General features: G+C 42.2%; 1 protein-coding gene across 1 annotated transcript; it reads right to left on the bottom strand.

Moving 5' to 3' along the window:
- Positions 1-20,814: 20,814 nt before the first annotated feature.
- LOC147901116 (protein NRT1/ PTR FAMILY 8.2-like) lies at positions 20,815-22,936 on the bottom strand (the record flags this gene model as incomplete). The annotated part of the gene is made up of 4 exons (XM_087376433.1): positions 20,815-21,694; positions 21,828-22,390; positions 22,477-22,694; positions 22,843-22,936. Coding segments are annotated over 4 exons (1,755 nt in total), but the record flags the coding sequence as incomplete, so codon positions are not given.
- Between the last annotated feature and the right edge of the window lie 1,135 nt (positions 22,937-24,071).

The raw sequence follows: 24,071 nt of genomic DNA, 5'->3' as shown, positions 1-24,071 counted from the left end.
GGCATATCGCGAGTGGAGCTCGATATCTCAACACTCCCCCTCGAGCTCAATCCCAATTCCTGCACACCAAGCAGGTCTCTGAACTTGCGCAGCTTCTCTGCGCCCAATGCTTTCGTGAATATGTCAGCTACCTGATCCTCTGTGCTGACATAAAATAGATCAATAAGACCTAGTAAAACCTTCTCCCGCATATAGTGATAATGCACCTCAATGTGCTTTGTTCTAGCATGAAAGACTGGGTTCTTTGCCAAGTGTATGCTGCTCATGTTGTCACAATAAATGACAACTGGCCCATCTATAGACTGATGCATATCATAGAGTAGCTTATGCAACCAAGCTACCTCACATGCAGCCATTGCTGCACCCCTGTACTCAACCTCTGTGCTCGACAAGGCAACTGTAGGCTGTTTCTTACTGCTCCAAGTGACTGCAGCACTCCCAAAAGAGAACACATATCCACTGGTAGATCGTCTATCAGAAATACTACCAGCCCAATCAACATCAGTGTATCCATGCAACTGTATCTAAATCCCAGCCTCATAAAATAGTCCATACTGCAATGTGGACTTCACATACCTGAGTATGCATCTAGCCGCATCCAAATGTGGTATCCTTGGAGCGTGCATAAACTGACTTACCAACCCAATAGCATAGCTCAAATCTGGCCTAGTAATAGTCATGTAAATCAAACTTCCTACTATACGTCTGTACATAGTAGGATCTTCTAGAATCTCACCTACATCTGCGCTCAGCTTCACATTCTGCTCCAAACGAACTGAAATAGGCTTACAGCCTGTCATCCCATATTTGGACCGCATGTCCAATCCATACTGCCTCTGCAAGAGCTGTATCCCACTTGGTGATCTAATCACCTCAATGCCCAAGAAATAACGCAGCTCTCCCAAATCCTTCATCTCAAATTTTTGCCTCAATAGCATTTTCACATGAAGGATATCTTCATCACTATCACCTGTGATGATCAAATCATCAACATAAATGACAAGCAGCATAATCCCTTTCTCTGTTTTTCTCACATAGAGTGAGAAATCTGCCTTGGAAATCTAAAAGCCAATAGTGACAAGATACTATCCTATCTTGTCAGACCATGCTCTAGGTGCTTGCTTCAAACCATACAAGGCTTTCTTCAACCTGCAAACAAACTCAGGATGAATAGCATGAACATAACCTACTGGCTGCTCCATAAAGACCTCTTCTTGCAAATCACCATGCAAGAAGGCATTCTTTACATCCATCTGATGTAAAGACCATCCCTTTGATGCAGCCATAGCAATGGCTGCTCTTACGGTTGCCATCCTTGCAACCGGGCTGAAAGTTTCTTCATAATCAATGCCATATGTTTGTGCATACCCCTTGACAACTAATCTTGCCTTGTATCTATCCACAAAACCATCTGCATTGTGCTTGATCTTATAAACCCACTTATAGCCAATTGCATTCTTGTCTTTAGGCAAAGGCACCAATTCCCACGTAGCATTTGCATCCAAGGCATCCATTTCTTCATTCATGGCTTTCTCCCATTTTGCATTTCCCATGGCTTGCTCAAAAGAAGTGGGTTCTGGTTCCTGTATCACTTTGACCATATAGGCATAGTGAATGGCTATAAATCCATCATATTTCAGCCTATCTACAGGATACCTAACCCTGGTAGACCTGCGCAAAATAGGCTCACTTCCAGGTGCTCTCAAAACATCCCTGGTCTTCCTTACTCCAGGTGTAATAACAAAAGGAATACCCAACTCATCATCAATGCTCTGCTCTGAGCCACTGGATTCACCATCCACATAAGAGTGACCTGCATTTACATCAAACATGGGCTGATCTACCTTCTCTTTTCCTTTTCGTGATACCTGCATACCACTCTCTGCATTTCTTTGAGGAGATTCTCCTGATCTCAATCTGCCTGTCCATGGCAAAGTATGTGAACCACTGCTAGAGGACACTCTAGGTCCACTAATATTTTGTGATTGCTACTGTGAATTCTATGCAGCATTACCATTTTGTGCATCTACATCAATCATCACATTTACTGGTTTATACCAGCTGCTCATCTCATCAAAAACAACATCTCTGCTCACTGTAAACTTACGAGTAGAATGGTTATAACATCTATACACTTTCTGCTGCAGAGAATAACCAATAAAGATGCACTTCTCAGCTTTTGGATCCAACTTGGACCTCAACTCATCTGGCACATGGACATAGGCAATGCAACCAAAAATTTTCAAATGAGAAATATCTGGTTTCCTACCAGTATACATCTCCTCTGGCATCATGCCATGTATTGCTGCAGTGGGAGTCCTGTTCATTATATAAACTGCTGTAGCAACTGCTTCAGCCCAATAATAATCTGGTAGATCTTTTTCATTTAGCATAGCCCGAGATACCTCTCCAGTATGCCTGTTTTTCCTTTCTGTAATTCCATTTTGCTGTGGGGTATGACTGCATGAATATTGCTGCTTTATACCATGCTCCTGCAAGAATTTGCAAACTCATTTGAGAGGTACTCTCCCCCTCCATCTGACCTTAGGCATTTTATTTGCAGGCCTGTTTCTTTTTCAACCATAGCTTTGAAAGCTTTGAAGTGCCCAAACACTTCACTTTTCTTTTTCATAAAATACACCCAAAGTATTCTGCTGAAGTCATTAATAAATGTGACAAAATAGTGACAACCTCCAATAGATGCAGCTTTAGTAGTCCACGCATCAGAGTGGATTAATTCCAATGGCTTTTTACTCTCTTGAGCATGCCTAGGAAAAGGTTTCCTTGCCTGTTTCCCAAATTGACAGGCTTCACAAACCTTGTGCATTTCTGCAACCTTGAATTTAGGCAATCCTGCAACAATATTTTGCGCTTGCATTGATTTAAGTCGTTGTATATTAACATGACCAATGCATTTGTGCCAGATATCAATATCTGCAACTACACCGGTCGGGGACAAAGCAAACATTACTGCACTCAATTCAGGCATGTCCGCATCCAGCGTAAACATCCTGCCCTTCTTCTTTCCTTTTGCTATCAAGCGACCATTATTTTTCATATCCTCAACAAAGCATCCATTATGAGGATTAAATCTGACCTGCAAGCCCTGCTCAACCATCTGACCAATAGAAACCAGGTTCTTGGTGATGTTCGGGACATGAAATACATCGGACAGGTATTTCTTTTTCCCATCCTGCATAGACAAAGGAATTTTACCAATCTGCACAATAGGATGTGCAGTATCATCACCAGTCTCCACAAATCCTGGCTTTTCCATTTTCCTTGCATCTTGCATCCATTCTGCATGACCTGCCATGTGGTTTGATGCACCTGAGTCAACATACCACACATCATTTCATTCTTCTGCACTTGTCACAGAATTGGTCATATGCTGCACCATAAATAGATGCTCATTTCTGTCATCACCCTGCCTACTAAAAGATGCATAATTGCCTTGCTGCAACTTTCCATTCATAATGTCATTCTGCTTTTTATAGCCGTCCTTAGCCATATGACCCATTTTGCCACAGTAGTAGCATTCAACATTGCTGTTTGCATTTTGGCCTCTCTGCCATCCACCACGGCCTCTTTGGCTCCCCCTGCCTCTAGAATTACCATGTCCTCCTGCATAGGACTGGTTTTCTTGAGTTTGCTGCATATTCTGATTTCTACCATGGCCTGCAGATCGGCCTCCTCTACCTCTGCCTCTACCTCTATCAGCATTTGCGTAGAAGATAGTTTCTTTTGAGGTTCCTCCTGAAGAAGATGCACCCCCATTTCTCTGCTCTTCAAAAATTAGAAGAGCAAACAACTCTTCAAAATCAGGAAATTTTTCACGGACGGCAATGGATGTCCGGAACTGTGCATACTCCTTTCCTAGACCATTCAAGGTCACAAAAACTAGATCATCATCTTCCACTGGTGACCCAATGGAAGCAAGTGCATCTGCAATTTTCTTCACCTTCATGTGGTAGTCGTTTATGCTCAAATTTTCTCTCTGCACATTGTGCAACTCCTGTTTGAGCTGCATTTTCCTGGCTTGCGTATTTGTGCTGTACATTTTTGCCAAAGTATCCCATGCCTCCTTTGGCATACTTGCATCCTGAATATGCACAATCATGGAGTTCGAAATACTGATAGACAACCAGTACATAACTTTCCTGGCTCTCTCATGCCATCCTTTGAATGCCTGCATTTCTTGTTGATTGGGAACATTAGGAAGAACAGGTTCTTCTTCATTTCCTGTAATGAACTCCCAATAGCCTTTTCCCATCAAGAAATTCGTCATTCTAAACTTCCATGCCTGGAAGTTGTTCTTGTCAAGCTTTTCAGTGACAATCTGTGAAAGAGAATCAGATGCCATTACAGAACACTGCAAAATATTCTGTCACTGCAAAAAACACAGCTTTTGCCTCACACGGGCAGATCTGCAAAACTGACGAAAGTGGTATTTCACCACACAGTCACTTCCTAGTGACGATTTTGCATCAACAGGCAATAAGGATGATTCTGCAACTCCCAATATCTCTGCGCACAGGCATACGATGCAATTTCTGCGGCAACTTTTCACCAACCTGTAGAACAGTGGTCGCACAGCAAAAACAGGGCCTTTTTCTGAGTGCCTGCGGAGAACTTCCACCTCCAAAACAGGCCCCGAAATGACCTCGAATCAGAAAAATAAAGTCACCAACTTGGACTTCGCCCTCTCCCGCACCATATAATGCCCTCTCGCCACACTGCGAAGGGTGTCTCAATCTGAGACAGTGCACTTTTGCACTTCCGGCTATGCTACCTGCAGAGATTTGCTCCCAAACTCGAAAAAGGAAAGCAACACTAGTCCTCTTACCAAGACACTGCGAACTTAGTTTGCTTTCTTGAGCTCCTTACCACGAACAAGGCTCTGATACCATGTGAAGATAGTGGGAGAGAGGGAAGGAGTCTCACTTGAGGCTTTCTCACAAGCACAATGGGGAAGTACACACAAAGGTGGAGGCTGAAAACAGTTTTCCTCTTCTTAGTTGTAAAAGCCAAAAGAACTCTAGTACAAAGAAAATAGAAGAACCCTATATGTGGGTCTCAAACCAAACTCAACTAACTAAGGTGGCTTACTAACTGAGCCACAAACTAGAGTAGATAAGGATAGCTGTCATCCAGCTATTATTCGTGGGCGGTGTACCAACCGCATCTCTAGCTAACAAGTTGGTGACATAAATACACAACGGTCACCCTGGCATATCGCGAGTGGAGCTCGATATCTCAACACTTGCTACATTGACTAGGAGATTAGAAAGGATAAAAAGAACCCCTCTAGGTTACAATCATAGGATCAAGCCCATGCAACCAATGGAGAGCTTAACATATGGTGGTGGAGCAAGGAAACGCAGGGTGAAAGCTACAAGGTATGTCTATTTGGACTATTTTGTAATTATGAATTGTAATTATGAAGCATTACTTACAAATGAGTCATTTATTTTTCTAATGTTATCATGATTTCTGTAAAAATTTTATGGAGGAGGTTATTGGAAGAAATTCCTCTAACAAACTTTGTGCCATAAAGAGTGTAGTTAAGAAGAAAGAATTCATTTCTATTCTTAGGGATCCTCGTCGGTGTGCATTGCAACATGCAATATTACAAGAGGTTGCAACTGATTTAGAGAATCTTGTAGATTCTTCGGAAGCTGTCCCTGCATGTGATGCTACTGACATTAATTGGAAAGAGTACTTAGTTGTGTAGAATGTCTTTGTAAATGCACTTCGAGGTCAAGGCATTAAAAATCCTCTATTGTCGAGACCAATATACATTAGAAATGCAAGGAAAGAAACAAATTCTGTTGTTCAAGATTTGTTGGGTGGATTTATACACATCTTAGAAAGCATGATGTTGGAAGGCACAAACAAGACAAATGTCCAACATAGCACAAAGAAAGGAGGACCAACTACCAAAGGGGCAAAGCAAAGACCAAGAACCTTTGAGTACACAGAGCATATTAATGTTTTTTTGGATGTACGTAGGGTCCAAGCTGCAATGGTGGAGTTTTACAACATGAAAGCATGGGGTATGTTAAAATTATATTGTTTAGAGAGCTCAAATTTTTATTGAAATCTTTTCTAATCATGTATATCTTTTAATCTTTCAGATTGTGAAGGAAAGTTAGTATTTGTTATCAAGATGACTCTCATTAGCTAAGACGAATCATACCACCACATAAGAAGCCCACTGATCAAGAAAGAAATACCTTACCACAATGCTCCACTTAAATTGTGAAACCTCTATCAATCGCTTGGGTTGCCACATAGTTTCCATGTAGGTGGTTCCATGTCAAAGTTGCATGGTCACCCCCCTTTCTTTAGTCACATAGTTTCCATGTGGGTGGTTCCATGTCAACGTTTCATGGTTACCCCTGACATTCACGTGACAAAGGTGGTGTCACGTGTGTTTCAACAACTCTATGCTTATGAAAATCAATGAGTAGATATATATAAATAATTCATATATGCAATGGAAGATTATCAACACAATGAGAATTACTTATTTGTGGACTTCAAGGTAAGGAGGAGTTCTCCTCCACAATTTTCAACTTGCACCCTCCCTTTTATCTCTGTGAAACCTCACCCTTTAGCCTTTGAATTCCACTATTTAGGCTCCCCTTTTAAGGCATGTGCCTCCCTCTTTTTCCCTCTGGATCCCACTATGTCGGCCTCTCCCTTTTATCTATGCACCCCCCCCCCTTGCCCCTTTCCCCCTTGCCCTCTATGTAGCCTCTGTGGAAGAAGAACCAAGAGAATGACCCAAGACTTCAAAGATCAACACCCAAGTCGACCTATGGAGGCCCATACAAGGTAAGAAAAGTATAAAGAGGAGATCAAGTGGAGTATGGAAGGACACAACCATTAAAAAGTTAAGGAGTTGAGTAAGGTCGCTTCAATGGAAACATGCATAGAAGCAAGAGATGTTGAGACATAAAAATAAATAATTGATGGATTTTTGCCCAAGAAATAGCTCGTCTTTACAACATCTTGAAGAAGAGGAATTAGATGAATTCCTTAATATCCAAAGGGTCAAAAGAGCACTGTTAAAGTAAATCTCATCTTTGAAAAGGAAAATATAACCAATGAGGGCCTTGTATGGTGTGATGCCTTTAATACATAACTATCCTCTCTCTCTCTCTCTCTCTCTCTCTCCCTCTCTCCCTCTCTCTCTCTCTCTCTCTCTCAAATTCAAGATGAATAAGAAGATGTCTTTTTTTTTAGCTATAGCAAAGATGCTTGACAACGAAGAAATAAGAATGTGAATTCCTGGAACTTTGGAGGTATGCCCATGAATTAGATGACATGTCTTTGACAAATAAGGTTGTGAAAGGCCTAAATATGCAAATTGGCTTCTTAATGAAGGTAAGTTTGGTCACATATTGTTTGGATGTAGTCAAAAAATATGAAAACTATGACTGAATGCATAGTTTAAGACCATATTAGGAAAAGTGCAAAAATACCAAGTCCCACTTTTTTTAGGGCTCACAATCTTGGTCTAAAAAGAAGACATTTTTGAAACTCTTACATATGTTTCTTGAGCTACATGGCATCAATCTAAGAAATTTTTTGAAAAATGCTACATTTATGAGTACCTATTCACCTCCTATATACAAATTGCCTTCGTAATGAAGGTAAGTTTGCCCATATATTTTTTGGATGTAGTTAGAAGATATGAAAACTATGCATAATTTAAAACCATATTAGGAAAAGTGGAAAAATCCCAAGTCCCACTTTTTTTAGGACTCACAATCTTGGTATGGCTCAATGATGCCTTACACTCCCTCATCTCAATAGTACTCACCAACTTTGTTTGTATTTGTTGAAATGCTCCTCTTGAGTGAGAGGTTAACTTCTTGCATAAATACCAATACCTTGGGTATACTCCACTTCAGTTGGATGAAGGTCAATGTTGTACTAATGGACTCTAGTTTGGCACTCTGTGAAATGGGATATGTGGTCCACAACATCTGTGATCTTCCGAGATCTATGTTGGAGAAGTATCGAGAAAGTAGGATAACTACAAAGAGAATCCAAGGATCCCCCATTAATAGTGGCAGTGACAAAGAGAATGGACACCGGTACATTCTCCCTCCAACTCGAACTTTGGTGAAGTACTGATATCATAAAAAGTAAAGAAGAAACTCTGAGGACCAAGGACAGCAACAAGCTGGCACACAGTCGCAACAGCCAGATGAGCTGTCATCCCCCCCATTTCTCCCACTAATAATTGACGGGCAAGCTGAAGGGAACCCTGCTTCTCTCCTGAAGCATGCTCTTGCTTTCTGGATTCCCTGGGTCGAGATACCTCGAGGATTGCCCCCATACTTCTACGACGGACCCTCAACGTCAATAACTGATGTCTCACACAAGCTGAGGGATCGGAGCAGGTCTACAACCATATTTGGCACGGGAACTCTTCGGGTAACTACCACCGACTGGAGCTATCGACTAGGAGCGTGAAGTGCTGGTTTATACGTGACTGAATGACTCTATTTGGTTCCTAATTCATAGTTCATTTACGTCGAAGTTTTTTTATGAGGGCTCTCGTTATGCGCGCCATGGATACTTGGGGAAGAAAGCTATGTACTATCTCCCTCTACCTTAACAAACAAGACTAGCGGAGTCTGCAGCAATTCCCCTTGAATATCTAGGTTGTGAAGATCTTCTGAGATATATTCTAGAACTACGTATACTCAACTATCGAATAGATGTTATCAACCACGTTGGTTGCTGGAAGTTACGCCTTGATTATTGTTAAACAAAGGAGCCAACGGGCTTGACATATCTGCATATTCTTGGAACAGGGGAGCCGATAGGCCAGAGCATTTTGTCCTCATAAGAAGCTAAGCAAGTTGATATACGGATAGGGGTCCTAGGGTTACGTACGCTTGTTTCTTCTACTGGTATGTGCGTTATGTTTTGATTCACCTGATACTTTGGTAACAGTAGTAGCACTTAGAAGTTGGAGCGAGCCGTAGAGCACAAATAGCATTACGAGTTGCCTTATAGATCAGCTCACAATACTTGGCTAGAGTTAGTCACTTAAAAAATCCAGGCTATATATACCTATTGGAAACAAGTTAGTGGATTTCTCTGGCAGCGCAGCTCTTATAGTCACGTAGCGAGCGGCTGTCTGTTTGACAAGAAGATGCTGTGACTGAGGCCTTGCAATTGACAGCCACCTGGGACATGGTAGAGCACTCATATGGCCTCCCCTTCGCTTATAACTTCGATTCCAGTAGACTAGAGCGTAACTTTGAATGGGCATCTCTGCAGTAGAAACGAATGCTTTTAGCTCAGGTTGGATTTACTACATTTACTTGTTGCATGCTCTAGCATAGAGCCATAAAAGTATGAGAACTACGCGTCTAGCTGCAAGACCAGAAGAAGTAGATTTACCAGGCAGCCCCAAGCATCCCCAAGCATTCATGACCTGCACGGCCTCGTAGGCGGGAGCTGAGTGTTAGAGCCAGTCTATGGAAAGCTATGAAAAGCTAGATATACACGGTCTGATAACAATCACTTCATTACACCACAACCTCTCACAATTCCTGCCTCTAAAAGCCCTCTAAAAGCCATTAGTTTACAACGAGCCTTACAGTTTTTCCCTGGCTAGACATATCATCTGATAGTATTGTTATAAAGGGAGTATGTCCTTCCCTCTTATTAAGGATTAATTTCCTTCTTTTATCCAGTTAGACTACCCACCTACCTGTGATTTTTCAAGTATTTTCAGTCCAAAAAAAGGGCTTGATGAATAGCAAAAAATATAGATCATAGGCATATACTCTTGCAAGGGAATATATAGAGTAGAAGATATGGATCTATGGGATGGCCTTGACCTAATGGTGTTTATGATGCAGGGAATTGAATCCTCAAGAGAGTACTCATTTCATAAGGATCACCTTTTCCTTAACTTATTATTAGTAAAAGGGATTCCCCTTGAAGAAACATGTTAACCTTTATAAGGCCTTAAGTGGTATTTTGAAGGAAAATTCTTTTGCATATTACTAATGGATTTTTATGGAAAAGAGGCACAACAACACAAAGCAACTATAGACGCGCTTGGTAGATGCGCAAAATAGCGGGCACGTCTATAGGCATTGCTTGAGTAGAGGAATTACGGGCGCATCTAAAAGTGCGTCTAACAACTCGTCTATTTGTGCGTCTAAATAGTGCGTCTATTTGCGCGTTTAAACTGAGAAAATACGAGCCCGTCTAACATTGCGTTTATCAGCGCGTCTATTTGCACATGTATTAACACGTCTATTTGCGCGTCTAAACTGAGAAAATATTGGCCCGTCTAACATGGTGTTTATCAGCGCGTCTATTTGTGTGTGTATTAGCGTGTTTATTTGCGCGTTTACACTAGGAATCAGATACGTATTTAGACGCATATATAGACACAAACCAGAGAATACAAAAAGTGAGATTTTGGTGTACATCATTACTTTTCAAACATTGCCCATGATTACCAAAGCACATAATTTTAACAAAAACATCAATGCTTTTTTGCAAGCCCACATATACAAGAATTAAGTGAGGTGAGGAGAATGAGACAATATGTAAAATAGTTTTGCCAATATCAATGATGGGCTACGGTTCAATCTCATCCTCAATGAGATCAATCCTTGCCAAACTATTTACTTCAGAATCTAAACAAGTGTTTAGATCTACAAATACATTCAACCCACTACTACTTGTGCTACTCATGTGCTCATCGAAATCAGCATCACCAATGGTAGGCTCGTCCTCACGGGTAATGGCCTCAATATCTATATCTCCTATCTCATGATCATCCTTCTCTCTCGTATCACGGTCATCATCACGTCCATGGCCATGATCATCCTCCATACGCTCCATATTAGTAAATGTACTATATATCACTTTGGAACGTGGCATAATAGGTATGACATGCCACCATCTATTATTATCCACCATTGGTTGATAGACAATCTAATTCAAACACAAATACAATCATGTTATTTTTCTTGCATCAAATATTTAAAAGCGAATATTTTTATATGTGTGCATAGTACCTGTTCACATTGTTGCGGTAGTACTAGTGTGTCCTTCCTACTTTGCCAAAACTTTGTGGAGTCAATAGTTACAAAGCCACTTGCATGGCGTTTGATTGTTGCATTAGGGCCTCTTTCCACCACGTCGTTAAACCACTTTACATCCAAAACATACACAAAGAAGCGTCGAAAGTCAACCTTAATAATATCTTGGATTATGCCACAATAATCATCCATGGCTCCGTTGGCTCCCTCAAAGCTAGCAATGACGCCGCAATCTTGTGTGTTTCTCTTATCATCAATCTGTTGTGTTCGAAAATGCTTGCCCTCACACCATATAGCATTGAACATAGTGCACTACACCAAGAAAAAATCAATTAAATAAGCAATCTAAATTATTGAAAGCTCCTAACTTATGCATAGCATTCTATATACCGACCTTGCTCATGCATCCCCTAGCATACTCCCATTCTTCCATTGTGATATGCATCCCCTCGTCTTTCTCTGCTTTCTCCATTTCATCAAGTAGCCAATCCACATGAATATCCTTTGGAAGTGCTCTTAGATACTGAGGGTATGGCACACGAGATCCGTGGTGTGTACGAAAGAGGGCCCTTTCTTCTTGTCTTCTTGCCTTTGCATCCTCGTATCTTGTCACCCATCTTTTCATCACATCACTATTAAGCACGCAAAAGAGGTTGATACTATTATGCAACTCCGTGTCTATTACTTTGTTGCATCCTTTCCCTTGAGGCACAATAGAGGTCATCCTTAGGTCTTCATCATCTCTCCAATATAGTCGTGGGAGAGAGCTATCCACATCAACAAGAAACTCAAAAATATATACAAGTGACTCTTGTACCAACCAACCCTCGGCCATGCTACCTTCGGGTCTTGCATTTTGTCTCATGAAGCCCATGAAGCGCTCGAGGAAGAACAACCATCGTGCATGTATAGTACTGCATATAGCAATCTCATCCACCAAATGCACTATAAGATGTAGTTGGCTTGTGAGAATAGAACGTGGAAATGTAAATGTCTCCTCCACTAAACAAACCACCTCCACTGACATAACTCGAGCATTCTCAAGCGTGGTGGGATCTATTTCCTTTGAGCTCACATACCTAGAAATGAAAAAGTACAGCATATTAGCAATATGGATTCAAACTTGCATGGAGCATTGATACGCATCATATTTTGTATCATGTAAAGTACCTCATAAGCTCGCCCATCTTGTAAATACAATCTTTCACGTCCTTTGATGCACTACGTGAAATGCTAGTAGGTAGTATGAACTGAACCCACAAGGAGGTGGTTGATTAGTTGCTTATAATTATTCACTCACAAATTTGAAAGGAAAAAGATATTATGCACATAAAATACTTACTTGGAGCATCTTGTGCCAATCATGAGATTTCAAGCCATATAATTGCTCTACACCTCTTTTCTTGCTCTTTGTAAAGGCTCCCTTCAAACACCTCATGCATCCAGTGGGAGTACAAATTGTAGTAATAGCACGCTTCACCGTCGCCATCTCTAGCTTTAATAACATCCACGGTGCATGAGGTAAAAAAACACGCCCATTTGGTCTCTCTTGTGACCAAGCTTCACGCATCCTCCCTGTGGTATGTAGATCCTTCCCTATGCCTACGGAATCTCGTGTCCCATTCAAATGCTCCCAAATGGTAGATGCCACATTCTTGAAGATATGCATGGGATCAAGCAGGTGATTGATCTTGAGGTGGGACCAATATGGTAAACGATAAAAGATGCAGTATCTAAACAAAAGTTGGTGTTAGCGGGCAATCTTTATTTCCAACCAATATAGCACACAATAGTTACAAACCCTTACTGGCTCATGCCAAGTGGTGGAGGAGTCATGGAACCATCCTAAACACTCATCCAATCTCATGTGGTGAGTGATTGTGGGAGGACTTCATTCCAAGGGGCAACATATCTAGGATGATCAGGTGGGAGAAATCGATGGTGATTCTCATAGATGACCTTATTCAATGCGTCTGCTTGTGAGGAAACTAGCAAAGGACCACAAACAGGACATGCATGGTAACCCGCCGATGTAGTGAGACCTGAACAATAGATGTAATTAAGAGTTGAAGGTGGGTTTAGGGTGCCACATCCTTTGCCTATTCATAATTAGAAGTGCAATGCTTACCTGAACACTCGCCATAGCCTGGGAAGTGATGCATCATCCACATCAAGACTGCTTTGCAGTTGAAGTCTCGTGAGAGGGAGGCTTGCTCACATCATGCACCTCGATACCTCTCCAAAGTATCTCTAGCTCATCAATCAAAGGCTCCAAATAAACATCAGGGTTTTTAACTTTATGTTTCCCTGGAATTAGAAGGGACAGCATAACATGTCCTTTCTTAATAGCCATAGAGGTGGAAGATTATAATTCACCAATATCACTGGCCATACACTGTAAGACGTGCTTTTGAGACCAAATGGGTTCACACCGTCCATACCCAATCCAAGTCTCAAGCTCCTAGGTTCTTCCTTAAAGTTTGGCCATGTGTCTTCAATATGCTTCCACGCAGGAGAGTCCGCGGGAGTTCTCCACTTGCCATCGGTTGATCGATGGGAGGAATGCCATGACATGAGCTCTGCAATAGATTTGCACTTGAACATATGTTGGATGCAAGGGATTATGGGAAAATGTCACAGAACCTTACGAGGCACGTCCAAAGTTTTGAGATCTGCTCTATATCTTGCCTCTCCACAAGTAGGACACTCTCTTACATCCTTATGTAGTCCACGAATCATTGACACATGCATGGATGCGCTTGTAATCTAATCCTCCAAGAGAGGCCACATGTTGCCTTGCCATATCTCTTGAGGTCGGTAATTTATTCTCCCTTGGAAGCATTTTACACAATAGCCTGCACGTGAAGACCATAAATGAGGAAAAGCATTCGAGTAATTGACCCACAAGCATAATTCACCATGTTTGCAAAATAGACTTTAAAGCTTACTTGAGTAATGCATTCAAACTTGCATTGCTCCATCCATAGATGGTTTGCAAGTTTAGTAACTCAAGGGAGGCACGTAGAACAGAGAATGTGCACTCCTCAAACAATGGAGTCGATGCTGCAGTAAAAAGATCATCCTGCTCCATGCTATCATCCCTCCCTTGATGGACATATAAATCCCGCACCATATCATCAAACACCTCCTCCTCCACAGCTTCATGAGGTAATGGCGGAGGGCTACTATCACCATTACTCCATGCATCCATAACGGTCCCTCCTGAAGATCCCACCTCATATCGCCGACGCTTCGCCTCCTCACGACGAGCATAGGGCAACATATGCGCGTGTGGCATTGCATCCTGTATCAAATTAAAACGGGATCATAACTCAAACATATGAACACCCATAGGTATCTCCATCAACCTTAACTTACAAACCCTTACCATGTTTACAGTCGCATCCCATTCTCCATACTTTGAGATGTGATTGAGTGTAATCCTGCGTGCACGATACATGTTTCCTCGACATCGATCACACATACATTTGATTTTTTGCTCCAACCACATTTCGCGATGGTGGATACGGAGGGATTCATCCTCACTGGAGCTACTTGTTGAAGATGAAGACATCCTACTAACAAACAACCCAAAAATTTTTGCTCTTCTTCAAATATTTAATTTTAAACTCTGTGGCGCGTCTAAAAGCGCATTTGTTTGTTCTGTGGTGCGCATCTAAAAGCGCGTCTAAAACTGCATCTGTCTGTTCTGTGGTGCGCATCTAAAACCGTGTCTACCCTATGTATTTAGATGCGCCTATAGATGCACTATTAGACGCGCCTATAGACGCGGCTTTTAAACCTGCTTTTAGTGCGCTCGCTTCGCTTTTCTTCACATTACTTATACTTCGCGTGGCTTGCTTGCTTCGCTATTAGCAGATCCACAGTTTCGACGCTTAAGAGGAAGGCACCCACACTTACTTCCAAGCTTACACTTAAGAGGAAGGCACCCACACTTACTTCCAAGGTTAAAGGAGAGGAGGGTGAACAAGGAGGAGAAGCAACTTTGAAAAAGGAGAAGAACCTTCCATACCTCTATCCAAGGTAAGTCTTTTTGTAGTTGATCTTTTTTGAAAGTTTGCTCTCTTTGGATTTGTACTTTCTCGTATCCAAAAAACACATGATCTGGGTATCAGTGTCACGTTTATGTGTCGGGCGCAATGTCGTTTTCTACTTTTTAGAAAAGTCTGTCTATCGGAGCGTGTCTATAGGCGTGTCTCAGAGCGCATCTAAAATCGCATCTATAGGTGCGTCTAAACGTGCGTCTAACCTATTTGCAGACATAGACAGCCGCGTCTATAGACGCGCTGTTATACGCAAAAATAGACGCGCTAATCAGACGCGTCTATAGACGCACTCCGATAGTAATCCTCTCTTCCCTTCCCCTTTCTTCTCACCTCATCAGTAATAGATTTTTTTTTCTTTTTTCCAGTTCATCATGTGGCCAGGAAGCGCTTCCAACTCACCTGATCCTCGGGAGGGACTTATATAACCTTTTAGGGCACCCTCCTAGTCCTGCAGAGTTATACGGGTATATGACGGGTACTCTAAACACCCCCCAGGAGTCGGCACTACAGACTCCAAACCACTCCACACCAGCTGAGATCACCCCAGTGGAGTCAGCACAGCCTAGCTGGGTACACAACCCCGAGGCCCATCTCCCATGCCGTCTTATGCCCCTTCCCCCATGCCGTCTTATGCCCCTTCTGCCATGTTGTCTTATGCCCCTTCCCCCATGCTGTCAGGAGGTCCTTTTGTCTCACAGAGCTGTCGACATACTCCTGTGCAATCGAGACTCGGTTCTCCAGCTACGAGTCATCAGCGTAGTCCCGTGTAGTGTCCAACTATGAGTGGCCAGCGTACGAGCTCGATACGACACGGTAGCAGGCATAGTAGCAGGGAGAGCGGTGGGGGATGCATGGCACAGTGCTTTGGGAGGGGTGGCAGTGGGGACGATGATGATTCAGATGATTTAGACGTGCCTCTGGGTGATGGTACAATATTCTATGACATCACTCAGACAGGAGGCATCTTGATGGATGCGCGGGGGAAGGACATCATGGCCTTCATGCACTCTGTAATTGCTAACAATTACAGAGATTGCTTTATCCACCTCAAAGACTAGCCAAAGACGTTGGCTGATGAGACCCTCGCTGCTGTTCGCTCTAGGTATCCTAACCCCCCCAATCGCCAGTTCACAGATAAATGGGCCAAGTCAAATATTGTTACGATACTTGGCAATAAAAGATCTTCGCTTAAGAGGCAGGCACTAGCGGAGATTGCCAGGCTCGAGGGAGGTCAACCACCAAGGGGCCCGCCCCACACCGCTCACAAGCGTGAGTGGAAGAAAGCAATGAAGTCAGCGAGGGAGGACCCCAGTCTGCAGCATGTGGAGGCATGAAGGATCTAGATGGAGCAATATGGAAGCACACATTTTGGAGCAGGGGGTGTTGAATCATTACCATTGAATAGTAAAATGCCAAGATTTGATTATGCTAATCTAGATTGAGTGACGCTAATAACAATTGTGTGCCGGCATTGAATCCTACAGTCCCACAATTCATAGTGTACATGTTCTAACGTGCTATGTTTGTGGATGGATGCAGGTGAGTCAGCATACCTCTCCATCAGACTTGCATTGAAAATTCTAAGGCATGAAGACAGTGTTTGGCAACTTCAAAGCGTACTCTACATCGGATTATCTCCAAGTACTATTAAATAAGATTGATCATTCTATTGGAGACTAGACATCAATATTATTGTACTTTTTGCAAATGATTTGACATGAATGTGAGTATAAAAATTGACTTTCACGTCATTACTTTGTCAGAAGGAACGGTATGATATGAATGATTCCCACTTAGGCAGTATTAAGAGATTGGTTAACAATGGATTACTCTCATCAAGTATTTGAAAAGGGCAAGAGCGGATGTTTGCAATTGGTTTACTTTGCCATTAGAAACTAATCTAGTAGTGTAGTAGGATAGATTGTTTGATAGGACAAACACACACACACACACACACACAAATTTAGGAGAATGCATACACAAACTCTCAAATTGAGGCTCGCTCGCCTCTTTGGTAGCATGGAAACTCTTTCTCATAAAAGAAAAGAAATATGTGCGTGTATATTTCCTTTTAAGGTTTTCTTTTAAAACATGCATAAAACCTTTTTCCCAACTAAAAGCAATGCTTACGCTTAACTAAGATATTGATATTTGTAATAAAATTTAAAATATTATTCTTAAAATTAAAGGAAAACTTGTAAGAAATTCTTTTAACTCGTTGAGAGTATGACTCAAAATCAAATGACCAGTTGTCAAGATAGCCACAATGAGGGCAATAGAGAGAGAGAGAGAGAGAGGCTTGTTATGCTAAGAGTTTGTTACTATCAAGAAAGCCATGGTCCATAGAATGACCTTTACTTTTCTTACACATAGAAGCAAAATGTTTCTTATTACCTTTTCTTTTCTCATGGATTGAAACTCTGACCTCTCACGTAATCTTTCCTTCCCTATATGCTAAAACCGTTTTGAAAGATGATGTGAGTACAATCTTGATATCTATCCAAGATGATCTTAAAGCTCTCCACCACCTTTGAGTTCTCTACTTTTGCCATTGGAAAAATGGTACTTAGGCTCCTCTGTCTCTTCTTTCTCTCCTCTCTTCTTTAAAGCTATCTCACTACCCTCTCCTCTTTAAATTTCTCTAAATTACTCTCATAGCTTCATAGTCCCCCTTCCCTCTGGCCTCTAGACTTTCTCCCTTCATGAACTTCACCCCCTCCTTGCAAGACAACTGCTCTCTTAGCCCCCCTCACCTTCGCTCCAGCTCATCCTTGCCTCTACTTATAGTTACTCCATCAGCCCTTAGACCTTCAAGATGAACATTCATTTTGTTCATTCATTGGAGAGCGAGCATTGCACCTTCAAGTCTCTCTCTCTCTCGATCACTCACTCGCTAAAATGTTGAGTAAAATAAGCATAGTTCCAAGCCAAGATTTGGGTTCACCTTCAATTTGATTTAGTGAGCATCAGAATTGTGGCAACTTTGGGTTTACCTTCATTTTGATTTAGTGAGCATCCTCCTCTGCTAGAGTCCTACTTATCTCCCTCATGACTGATGTTTTGCTAGAGGCATGTCAACTCGAGCCAAGTTAGGATTGTGGCAGCTTTTGATTAACCTTAATTTGATTTAGCAAGCATCCTCAAATAGGTGAAAGACAAAACTGGCTCACTGTTACAACAATCATTCTTTCCCATTAGGACTTGTCACCTCTCTTCCAACTCTAGTCATCCATTACCTTTATAAGAGAAGGAGCACTGCCCTTTGAGTGCAACCTCACAAATAAGGAATATAGGGATAAAGGTATAGGGAAGAGACAATTATATGTTGATAGGTGTTGACCTTTATATTCATAAAAGAGGTTGCATCATTACCCTTTCAGTGAAATCTCACAAATAAAGAATATAGAGATAGAGATACACAAAAAAGATGATTATATATCAGCTCTATACTTGCTCTATATCGGTAGGTGTTATCATTAACCCTTTGCACACTTTCTACTCACATCAAAATGCTATGGACTGAAAAAGAAGGCAACATGGATTACATACCACATGCTTCCATCCTACCTGAAGGTGTAAAGTTTGCTCTCAAATGAATGTTCATCGACTCGTGCTTGCCCTTTCCACTTTGATCTAGCAAAGTGAGCTCAAAGACAGCCAGCACATCCATCCCTTAATGAGGGGTGCCACATTGCACCACCCTTCGAGTGCCATGTGTGACCTTCTCTCTCTCTCTCTCTCTCTCTCTCTCTCTCTCTCTCTCAAGCCTCAAAAAAGAAATCAAAATAAAATAAAAAGTACACACACACAAACACACACACACGTACATATATATACACACATATATATATACATATATATACACATATATACACATACATACACACACACACACACACACACACACATATATATGTGTGTGTGTGTGTGTGTGTGTGTGTGTGTGTGTGTGTGTATGTATATGTATATGTATATATATGTATATATATATATATATATATATGTATATTTATATGTACATATATATATATATATATGTGTGTGTGTGTGTGTGTGTGTGTATAACTAACACGAAATGTTAAAATATAAACAAATATCTTATACATAATACAAAATCTCTCTCTCTCTCTCTCTCTCTCTCTCTCTCTCTCTTTGTGTGTGTGTGTGTGTGTGTCCACATTTACTCTAGCACATGTGACCGTTGCTACATCATTTGTTTGGTCTCTTTGCACAGTGTGTAAATTTTTGCCATGTTGGTGGGTCCAAACCTTGCCAAGTTTCTCTATCACATGTCCAATGTAGCCATTTCAAACTTTGTCATGTGTTCTCCTGGGACGGATCACGAATGACATGCTCCACATTTATTGGTTGTTGTGTGTGCAGCAGTCTGAATCTGTATGTACTGGTTGCACTTGTATGTAGGCAGCAATCTCGGGACCTGCACCCCAATTGCTGTAATATCTCTACCATTTGTTGTAGTACGCAAAGTTAGACACTGCACGGGAGCCAATAAAGAGGCGCCACACTGACTATGCTCCACCTGCCTACTCTTCCAACTGCCTCAAGGTGTTGTTCTCCTTTCGCAAGCCCTACCACGTGTCACATAGTTCTAACCATAGCACAGTGCATGCCCTCACATCTTATAGGTGAAAATTTTATTTTCGAGCCACATGTCTGGTACTATTATTCTGCCCTCTGGGCCATCCTTCGACGTGGCAATCTTCTAGCTCTCCCCCCTCTTGCCACATGGAGCCCTGTTTGCTGAGAAGAAGACTCCCCTTTGACTGCCATGTGCTGTAGCCTTTGAAGCCTCACGTGGATTCTTCAAAATAGGGAGAAAATAAGTATCTATAGATAGATATAGAAGCTCTCCCCTTCCCCATGCATGAGACTAATTATTGCCCCTCCCCCTCCCCCCTTTATTAGTATTGCCTTCTAGGCAACGCTATACTAATACTTTTGTAAAAAAAGTGTCCCACACCATTCTTGCCAAGTGTCCTCCTTCTATTTTGGTTAAATCTCTCTCTATTAGCACTGCCTTCCCTTTTAGGCAACTCTATACTAATACTTTTGTAAAAAAAGTGTCCCACACCATTTCTTGCCAAGTGGTCCCCTTCTATTTTGATTAAATATCTCTCTCTCTCTCTCTCTCTCTCTCTCTCTCTCTCTTTCACACTCACACACACACACACATACGCGCACGCTCACATACACAATTTGCTAATGTCATTGCATTTGCAAGAGGTTGCATTATAGCATTCAAGCTTTCCAATGATTCTACTCATGAGCTTCCATCATATGTTGCAAATTAATTATCCATTCATCTTGACAATTGTTTGCGTTGACACAATGCTCACTAGTACTTGTACTCACTTGTTCCTCCCCCCAAACTATTTAGGCATCATATACCACTCTCCCCTCCCCCGTCACACCAACTAATTAATTAAAAGGGTTTTTTTTCTCAATGGGGAGCCCTATTATGGGTACCTATTTAACGTTAGTAGGACCAATTAATTCTAGAAATCACATGTCTTTGCATGTGCTCGTGTACGAAATTGTGAAAGACAATGATCTAATTTCATATACATATACAGTCATTCTTTCGTTTATATATATCAATTGCGAAAGAATACAAAGATGTATTGAAACAAATTTTACATGGCATCTTGCTGCACGAGATCCAGAGATTTGTGTTCTTCGGCTACGTTAATGACAGTGGCTTGATCCGGCTTCTTTGAGCAGTACAGACTCGAGCTCACAAGGAATAGAAAAAAATTGAGCGCACTCAACACCGCCAAGAGCCAGTAGAAGTAGTCTATTCTGCTCCGATTGATGTTATCCAAAATCCACCCTTTTTCTCTGCCCGTTACTCGCTGGACTGCAGTCACCAGTAGCGAGCTGATCCAGCTCCCTATCCCTATTTCGCTGATGAATAGGCTCGTGCTCATGCTCTTCATGCCGTCAGACACTTCGTCGTAGAAGAACTCTAACTGTCCAACATACGTGAATATCTCAGCTAAGCCCACGAGGAAGTATTGTGGCACCAGCCAGAAAATGGTCATCGGAAGCGGTTGCCCGGGCTGCCCTTCAAGGCTATGCTCCCGGATAACATGAAGCCGCCTTCTCTCCACTAGGGCAGCCGCCATCATTGAAAGAATCGAAACGAAGAGGCCGAAACCCATGCGCTGCAGTGGCTTAAAACCTCGTTCCTCGCCAGTAAATTTACGGGCGAAGGGGACTACGACTCTATCATACAATGGCAAAACGATGAGGGCGTTAACGACAGAAAAGACAGGCAGAGAAGCAGGTGGAATAAGGAAATGGGGGCCGAGTTTGCGGTTCAGTGTCGCGCCCTGCTTTACAAAGAATGTAACCAACTGTGAATAGCCAGTCCAGAGAAACACAGTTGTTGCCAGTATGGGAAGAATCCTGATCAGAATCTTCAATTCTTCCACCTGCGTGACGGTGGATAATCTCCAAGGACTGCCCTCGCCGCTTTGCTCATTCGTACAAACAGCAGCTTTGTCGAGGAAACTATCCAAGGAAAACATATAAGACTCCTGTGAGCATAAGCTTTACACTTATACAGGCCCAACAAAGCGAGTCTTTGCACGCTTTCAACTATAAACTCGAATTAAAACTCAGGTCGAGGGATGGTAGAACAAACCTGAGCGTCCTCGTGTGCCTTATTTTACGAATACCAATTATAGCTGAGTCCTTATCCTGCACTTCATACAGCTGACTTGAATCGACAGGCACTTTCACGTTCCGCTTTCTAATCGCTGCAACTAAAATCTGGGCAAATCGGGTAAGCGGACTGCTATTGGGAGCCATATATCTGTAACGAGGCGTGCCGCTCAGTAATGTAACCAAGGAGATGGCCATCCCAGCCAGGGGAAGGCCGAAACCCAGGCCCCATCCGACATTATCTTGGATGTAAATAACTACTGTTATGGCAAACAGTGTACCTATGTTTATGGAAAAGACGAACCAGTTGAAGAAAGAGGCTTTATTTCGCTTCTCTTTTTCATGGGCTTCATCGAACTGGTCGGCCCCAAACGCAGAGACGCATGGCTTGATGCCTCCTGTGCCAATAGCGATCATATACATTCCAGCATACAGAACGCCGAGCTGAGAGCTTGAAGCAGGCTTGCAGTTGCCCGTGTTAATATCGCAAGGAGGCGGTCGGAGGGATCCAACAGACCCCGATAGTGTGATGAGAATTAGACCCTGCTCAAGATTAAAAGAACAGCATCTGAGCATCGATAGGTTCACTAAATTCAAACTAAAAAACACTCCTTCGGAATTGGACGTACCAAAATGTAGCAAATAGAAAAGATCGCAATTGTGAGAAAACGACCCAAATAAGAATCGGCGACGAAGCCGCCAGGAATTCCGAATACATAGGCAGCTCCAATCCAGTTAGTGACGAAATTGACTGATTTCGGTAAAGGTTGATACAGCTCCGAGAGCAAGTACGTGACCAGATTTCCCGCAACGGAGTAGAAGGCCAACCTCTCAGCCGCCTCAGTTGCTGCAATCAGATTTAAACAGGTGAATGAAAAATATTGGATCTTCTACTCTTGCAATTGGCAACTTCTGTTTCATGCTCCCGGTGTCCTTTTCAGTTTGGGGTGAGTATTGTTCGCAGGATGAGGGTAATTAGAGTCGAGGAGGAGTACCCAAGATGAAAAATGCCGCTTTCCAACCCCCAATTCGAAGTTTGCGGCCAACGGGCACGCTATCGGGCAGATCTAAAGAGACAACGGCGCTTCTACGTGCGGTGTGAGTTCCAGCGTACTGATCTGATCCCATGTCTGAGAGGTTGAAGAGGATGAGAAGCGAAGGTGCAAGAGTAATAATGGAGATTGAAGCGGTTGATGAAGAGCGAGATGAAGAGCAGGAACCAAAACTGCAGCAGCAACGGATTCAAGGTCACCAAAGAGAAAAACAGTACTCATGATGCGCAGCTTTCTGTAGTACTTCAGACGAAACAAAACAAAGATGGCCGCACCCTCTATCAGCGATATTGACAATGAATCACCAAAACGGCAAAGGAGGAAACCGAGATTCGAGACCAACAAACACAACCTGTGAAGGATGAGGGATGGAAGAGATTGAAGAAAAGAAAGGTGCAGGATGAGGAAGAGAGAACCAGGATGAGGAGCTTGAGGTGCATTACATTCAAAGTGAAGATGTGAAGCGAGAGATTTGAGAACGTGCTTTTCACGCGGGGTTCTCATTCCTGATCTATATCAATTACATATTAGTATCTCAATTACATAGTACGTCCCCCCATACATTGAAAAATGGGAATTTACATCTCAATACTTGTTCACGTAGTATGTCCCCTCATACGTTGAAAAATGGGAAATTACATCTCAATAGCTTGTTCACGGGCGGTAATTTAGCGGGGAATGCAATAATTTCCCTCTCGAGGCCTTACAATCTCTTTGTTGCCAAGGACGTTTGCAAAGAATGTGGATGTCAATTTCGATTCACACATGGTGGTTTGGGAGAAAGAACCTATTTGCTACTCGAGCCCCTCCTCTCAAGTAAGCCTTCACAAGGGATAGGTTCGTTTGCAAACCACCCCTCCCATGTGAAAAGGCTCTTAGTGGAAGTGTCCAATCAATTACATATTAGTGGAAGGGTCCATATCAATTACATATTAGTGGAATTGTTAGGGATATTACCACAAACACAAAAGATTTTCCTTTCCACATGCAAAAACCTTGAAGTGTCAGGGGGTTACTAGTAAGCACACAGCATTTTTTAGTCCACATCCGAAAACCATCCACTTGAAAATCTTAGAGGTTTTTTATTGAAATTTTGCAGGTTTTGAGCCAACATATAACTACAATGCCTTGAAATTTGACTCTTTGAAAGTCTTCTAATTTTAAATTCTAAG

Source organism: Dipteris shenzhenensis, chromosome 6 (assembly GCF_047967505.1).
Source record: "Dipteris shenzhenensis isolate YYH24624 ecotype China chromosome 6, Dip_SZ_1.0, whole genome shotgun sequence".
Lineage (NCBI taxonomy): Eukaryota > Viridiplantae > Streptophyta > Polypodiopsida > Gleicheniales > Dipteridaceae > Dipteris > Dipteris shenzhenensis.
The sequence above is the reverse complement of the archived record's forward strand: the minus strand, read 5'-3'. Positions and strand labels throughout refer to the sequence as shown.